Source organism: Camellia sinensis, chromosome 1 (genome assembly GCF_055761805.1).
Source record: "Camellia sinensis isolate YWXY chromosome 1, ASM5576180v1, whole genome shotgun sequence".
NCBI classification, from domain to species: domain Eukaryota; kingdom Viridiplantae; phylum Streptophyta; class Magnoliopsida; order Ericales; family Theaceae; genus Camellia; species Camellia sinensis.
In genome coordinates, this window is record NC_138961.1 from 35,773,660 (window position 1) to 35,780,755 (window position 7,096).

Genomic DNA, 7,096 nt, shown 5'->3' on the forward strand with positions numbered 1-7,096 from the left:
CCGTATCGGTGTCGTACCCACAACAGCCCCAACTATCCCAAACCTCAAAACAAATAAAATTAGAAACAAAAAGTCCTTCAAAACAAATAAGATGATTTTGCACCAAACTATGTCACAAAGGGTGAATTTCTCACTAACATAAAATATCTATTAGACCTAATCCCTTACAACCTCCTTAGATTGGATTTATTACCAATTTACTCTTTTTTCTTTTTATAGATGATGGACATACTAAAACTCCAAAAATGAACAAAATTATTTATCAAAAGTAAGATTCATAATGCACTCTACCGTCAGACTGAATGGTCCGACTCATAAATCTGGTTGAATCTAAGACCACAAGGGGTAGACCGAACGATCCAGTCAGTCCTTCGATGAAGTCTTTTTCTAAAATCATTAACTGAATAAATTATGGAAAACCAGGACTTATTTAGAATTTTCTTTAGTGGGTGATTGTCTTGTAGAAATCAATTTGTAAAATATAGAGTCCATGTGAAGTGTGGTGGAGATTAATTTTTGGATAATTTCTGTATTGATAAGAGTGGATTTGTAATATTACCCATAAATTATTACCTTAATTTCATTTTGATTGTGATTTATTTATTCAATTTATTGCTAAGAGAAATTCATTCAAGTCTTTTTCATACAATTGAATGATATTGTTGAGGCTTATTTCATAGGTCTCTGACAAGAGAAGATGACCACGTGTTAAAATTGGAAATCCAGAAAGCAATGGTGTTGGTTGGAAAGATGTATTCCAACCTCCCAATTTATGGCAAATTCACCTGCCACTCTGGAAAAACTTTGCATTCATTTCTATCTAATGGTTCCTTTTCCAAATTACTACAAAAAACACAATAAAGACAAAAATATATAACAATAATTATTGGATTGCATTTTTTTAAGAGTAATGATTTAGCTCAAGCGATTCTCTATTCCAAAACATCCATATCTATTGAATTTTATTTCAAAATTTCAATGATTTAATGATTATGAATGTACTAGAAATTATGAATGTATTGGATCAGAGAAGCAAGTTGAATTGGCTACAAAATCCTTAGCCATGATTTATAAACTTCACAAGCATAAAAATTATTCAATGACTTACCTAGTTAATTTTGATCTTGATAAATAGTAGGCCAAAATTATTTGGAACTAAAGTTTACCTAATATGGACCAAGACCACCATATAACTACTCCGTCGAGCGGTCCAATTTGGCAACAAACTCATCAATGTTTCTATCTGAACTGCCACCTTCACCCACCGCCTCTTTTGCCAATTCACTCCATTTGATTGCATTTCTCTTCATCTCTTTCCCTCTCTCCCCCTCCATGACTTCCCTTACACAATGCTCAATCTCTTCTCTTCTAACAATACCCTTGTCGTTGCACCGAACCCTAAGTCCCATCCTCCAAACATCCATGACATACTTGGCATTGGTGCTTTGGTCTGTCCATTGCGGCATTGCCACCATTGGAACTCCCAAGCTCAATGCCTCCAAAGTAGAGTTCCAACCACAATGTGCCACAAAACACCCAACTGCTTTGTGTGCCAAAACTTGTAACTGTGGACACCATGATACCACTAAGCCCTTCTCAGAGGTCTCTATCACAAAGCATTTTGGAAGCTTGGCCTCTTCTTTTGACCTAACCACCCACAAGAAATAGCAATTGCTGTCTCCCAAGCCCCAAGCTAGTTCTTCCATTTGATCGACTCCAAGTTCGGCTAAACTCCCAAAGGAGACATAGATAACCGAACCATTTGGTCTCTCCTCGAGCCAATTCATGCAGATGCCAGTGTTTGGCTTGAAGATGCTGAGACCATACTCTGTATCATCTTGGAGTCTCTTGTCCAAGAACATTGATGGTATGGTTGGTCCTATTGTCCTCAATGGCAAAAACTTTGCCATCCAATCCACTACCTGCGCAGTATTGAAAGAAACAAATTGCTTGATAAAATTTGCAAATTATACAAAATGTAATGAGGATGACATTTCGGTATCTTGAAATTCTCGTATAATTCAATAGTCTGTCCGGTATGATGTGATGCGACACATAAAATAATATTCAAATATGATTTATTTTAACTGAATTACCAACCTCTTTCTCCAATTCGTAGAAGGTGTTGCACAAAACAAAATCCACTCTATCTACGTTCGACAGCTGATTCACAACCAATTGCAAAACTGGTAGATACGATCCAGGAACAGAGAGAAAAGACGGCAAATCTGAAGTCTCAAGTGGTGGCAACCCAGCAACACAAGATCTCTCAGACCCAGCAACAAGAGGAAAATTCAACAAACCCTTATAAACATGGTAATAAATATTGTCCACAGCACAAGACTGAGTAAAAAACACAGCCCCAACTACTCCAAACCTCTTAGCAACCTCAAGAACCCAAGGCAAGAACGAATCGTAAACAATACAATCAACAGGGTACTCTGTTCCACGGAGTTTCTCGATCAGTTCTGCCAGAGTTTGCGAACCCACTTCTCGAAATCTCTCCAGGTAGACTTCGGGATTCACTTTGATGATGCCTTGGTCGTAGCCATCGGAGATTGTTTCGACTGGAATCGTAGGGACTGCTTGTTCAGAAATGGTGGTGTTGAACACGTGGCAAGTGGCGACGAGTGTGACTTTGATTTGTTTGCTCTGTAAATGTTTGGAGAATTGGAGCATGGGATTTATGTGGCCTTGTAATGGGTATGGTAGAATCAAACAATGAACTCTGTATGCCTTGTTTTCGCTCTCCATTTTTAGAGAACACAAGTTAGATCTCTCTTCCTTTCTTTCTTACTTTTTAAATTGAATCTCTAGGCATAGTATTATCTTTTTATTTTTATTTTTAACAATCGGTGGATATGAGTGTCCAATGCAGACATCATTATTAGATTGAAAGTAACATTTCATTCGACTGTTTAAAATAATACTTTCACCGTCTAAAAGATGTTTGCAATGCATTCAAAGAATGGCAAATTGCATACAGTCACCTTCCAGGATATAAGGACATATCTATGTCCAAATCTACAGTTCATTTTGTAATCCGCTTCGGAATCCCTCAGATTTGGAAGTGGGATTTTCAATGTGATTTTCAAAATAAAATTCCCCGTTTAAAAAGAGTTTTCTTTTATAAGTGGTGGAATAAGATGGATGATCCAAAACCCCAACAAGAATTGCTCCAGAAAATTAAAGGTCATACTCAGGCCTGCTGGGATGCTACTCCTAAGCTTATCCCAGCTGCACCTACAATCCAGAATCCATTTGTCCAAATTCAAAATGAATTGCGACAAAAATATCCCGCACTTTCAGAACATGAATTAGTTATCAAAAGCATAGACTACATGAAAGAACAATTTCTCCAGTCATTTAACCGTGATGATACTAGCATGAAATCTGGTACCAGCCACGGCGATCCAGATGAAGGTCATACTGATCCCTATGAGGATGAAAATGAGTTTACAGTACTGGCAGGTGAATCACAAGAGCCAGCAAATGTCGATCCAAATTTTGGAGATTTTTGGGACTCACTCACAGGATTGATTGCCGACGAGATGAGTCAAGAAAAAGACAAGAAAGGAAAAGGAAAAGAGGAATAATGCGCCACTTTGTCCTCCATTAATCTAGCATCACTTTCCAGATCTATATCACGACAAATCTACTTTCGGCTAAAGTAGATTCTTAGTCCATCCATCATTACAGTTGGCTATCAGCTGTCTCTCTCTCTACCGACACCAAGAGATAAGGGAATCCCGAGAAGATAAGACGATCGACTGCAAAGCCAACCAGGACACGCCACTTGTCTTGATGTTTTATTTAATTTTAACTAAAAATTGAAATAAATTTATTTAATTTTTATTGATGTTTTATTTATTTAATTTTTTAAAAGTTCTAGTCAAAAAATAAAATATAATTATAACTCAAATTTAGTATTTCTATTATTTAGTAAACAATTCAAAAGGATAAAATAGTCTTTTGAATATTTTTCTTCATAATATCCCAAACAAACATATGATTAAATAAAATAGTCATTTCCTAACATTTAATCCACGACTAAACAAACATAACATATACATCTTTTCCAATCTATCCCTTATTTGTAGAATTATTGTGTCCCATGGAGGGATACGGGATATAAAATGGTGAGATACCTCCTCCTCCGGATTAGAGAGTAAAATGACATTTTTGGCCTTCCAAATTATTGTACTTAGTAAAATAAAATAAAATATAAAAATTTCAACTAAAAATTGAAATAAATTTATTTAATTTTTATTTATATTTTTATTTATTTTTTTTTTAAAAGTTCTAGTCAAAAAATAAAATAAAACATAATTATAACTCAAATTTAGTATTTCTATTATTTAGTAAACAATTCAAAAGGATGAAATAGTCTTTTGAGCATTTATTTTTCTTTATAATATCCTAAACAAGCATATGATTAAATAAAATAGTCATTTCCTAACATTTAATCCATGACTAAATAAACATCAGATATTGTCACGCCCCACTTTTTAATACTCGAAATCATTACCAAATCCATTAATTTAATTCAAGTTCAGAGACAACATGCGGAAATAAACTCAAATGTTCGATTAGTGAAATTAAATAACAATTCTCTCGTTCAAATGTAAATTAAATACAGCATGAGCATACTAATTAAACTGCCCGTAGGCTTACATCATTTAAAAGTTAATAAGAAGGGTGTAACCCTTTTACAACAATGGCATTCCGCCAACACAAAAAGGCTCCGTGGCCAACAAATAAGAAGATCCAGATCTTGTAGCATATCCTGATTAACACCTGAAAAAGATTCAACAACGTAGGATGAACATATACTCCAGTAGGGATCTCAACATGGTCCTCAACAATAACAACTTACAAATAGGTATGATCATGAATGCTCAATCTCATACTAAAATAGTAATGTGACAGTTTATACAAAAATATTCATATGTATGAACTTTTCTCAAAATCAGCCATTTCATTCAACGCTAGAAGCGGTTCACCTTTCTTTATCTTTTTTTTTTCTTTTCCAAACTTTCATGACAATAATAGTTCTAGAAAACAATTTCACCAAACCCATTCCTTTCCCCCATTTTCCGAACTTACAACCAATTTGTCTTTCTACTTTCAAAAATCTCAAAATAGAATTTATATCTGTTCCCATCACATTCATAACCATACATGCATGCCTTTAGTAAAAAGAGAGATAACAAATCATCAACATGTATATAATCAACAAATGTGGCAACTTGGCCCTTCAAAACTGTAACCATCGTAGCCTATAACATACTCAGATACACTGAGACAATGATGATAAAAACTATGCTCTACCTACCATATGCAGGGTAAGCTAAGGATACAGCTACGACAAGTGACAAGCCAAGTTCTTTAGACACAAGCTGAAAGGCACTGGTACCTTTACCAAGTTCTCCAGACACAAGCTAGAAGGTTCTGGCACCTCGTCCAAGTTCTCCAGACACAAGCTGGAAGGTACCGGTACCTCGTCCAAGTTTTCCAGGCGCTAGCTAGAAGGTACTGGTACCCCTCATTCTAAGCGCGGTATATATCAAAAACCATCTCAACATAACCAAGCACAATCAACAAGTGTAATACATACACATAGATTTATCAATAATGTTCTACTAATACAAGTGTAATGCATACACTATGATTCAACACAACAATGTCATCCTCAACCGATGACCAAGGACGAAATCTCTAGATGCATGTATTCAGTACACCTATTTAAAGACTCAACTCTCATGAGATCTTAAATCCAACAACAACACTAGTATGATAGGTAAAGGTAAAAACCCCCACATGTGTGTATTCATCACTCATGATATAAAAGTTCAATTCTCATATTCATAATTTTCCAAGCCAACATATTCCACCAATTATTCCAAAACACTTTTCCCATTTCTCAAAAACAATTTCCATTCTTTTCATTTCACAAAACCAATTCCATGGATAATAAAGCCATGACTCATCTCATTCCAATACATTCATTTTAAAATAACCCCAATGACATATTTAATCCCTAAGCCATTAACACTTTTATACAACCCACTTTAACAATAGTAATTTACAAACATTGTCCAACCATGTTCCATTTTAATTTATCAAATCAAAATATAATTTAGGGTTTTCTCTTCTTTCAACAATAATCATGCTAGATTACTTCTCAATTAGCCCACACAACAACCAATGTTAACAAACTCATATTTAAACAACCAACCCTAGGTTCCCCTTCATGATTTTCAAGGAAATCCCACATGGATATGATTTTCATGCAATACAAAACTACCACATGTCTATCTATGAACGAGGCATTGAAAAAGAGCAAGGAAATCCCTACCTCAAATGGAGAAACCCAAAGGAGAAAAAGAGGAGAACTTGAAAGTGCTCCAAACCCAAACTTTTTCGGATCAAAACGTAGGCCACGCCAAACTCCACCTTTCTTACAAAGGAACTAGGCTAGAAACACACTAGAGCTAGATGGATTTTTAGAGAAAAGATATGTAGAGAGAGAGAGAGAGCAGTCGATCTAGGGTTTTGAAAAAGAAAGAGGATCAAAAAATGAAGAAGAAGACCACCCCTGCTGCGAAATGCTATACTCGATCCTCGCTCGAGCGAATGAGTGGTCGCTCAAGCGACCATACACAAAGAAACCTCGCTTGAGTGCACAAAGCCTCACTCGAGCAAACAACACGAAGCTTCAGGTCTGCAACCCAGAAGCACGCTCGAGCGAAGGAAAGCTCGCTCGAGCAACGAAGCCCAAAACATAGTCCTCGCTCGCTCGAGCGAAGAAAAGCTCGCTCGAGCCAAGAAACACAACCTTCAGGTCAAAAAGAGACGCAGACGCACACTCGAGTGCAAGAGTTCTTGCTCGAGCCAAGAGACACAAACACTAAGCTCGCTCGAGCAACAAAAGCCTTGCTTGAGCGAAGACGCCAAAAAGTGGGCAGCAACACTTAGATTCAAATCACAACCAACCTGTAACAAACCTGCCCAACACATCCCAAAACTCAAATATGAGAAATTAAAGGATGGAAACAAGATACAGATACCAGCACACAACTCGGAACTCAAGTCT

General features: G+C 36.3%; 1 protein-coding gene across 1 annotated transcript; it reads right to left on the reverse strand.

Moving 5' to 3' along the window:
* Positions 1 to 1,092: 1,092 nt before the first annotated feature.
* LOC114279982 (UDP-glycosyltransferase 74F2-like) lies at positions 1,093 to 2,851 on the reverse strand. Its single transcript, XM_082866749.1, has 2 exons — positions 2,101 to 2,851; positions 1,093 to 1,922 (listed from the first exon to the last, which is right to left on the reverse strand). The coding sequence occupies exons 1-2, from the start codon at positions 2,752 to 2,754 to the stop codon at positions 1,194 to 1,196; spliced, it is 1,383 nt and encodes a 460-aa protein (XP_082722875.1). The 5' UTR covers positions 2,755 to 2,851; the 3' UTR covers positions 1,093 to 1,193.
* Between the last annotated feature and the right edge of the window lie 4,245 nt (positions 2,852 to 7,096).

Excerpts from the sequence above, each read along its gene's own strand:
- LOC114279982 (XM_082866749.1), bottom strand. The coding sequence starts at position 2,754 with ATGGAGAGCGAAAACAAGGCATACAGAGTTCATTGTTTGATTCTACCA. Across the intron at positions 1,923-2,100 it reads TCTACGAATTGGAGAAAGAG|GTAGTGGATTGGATGGCAAA; the intron begins GTTGGTAATTCA and ends AATACTGCGCAG.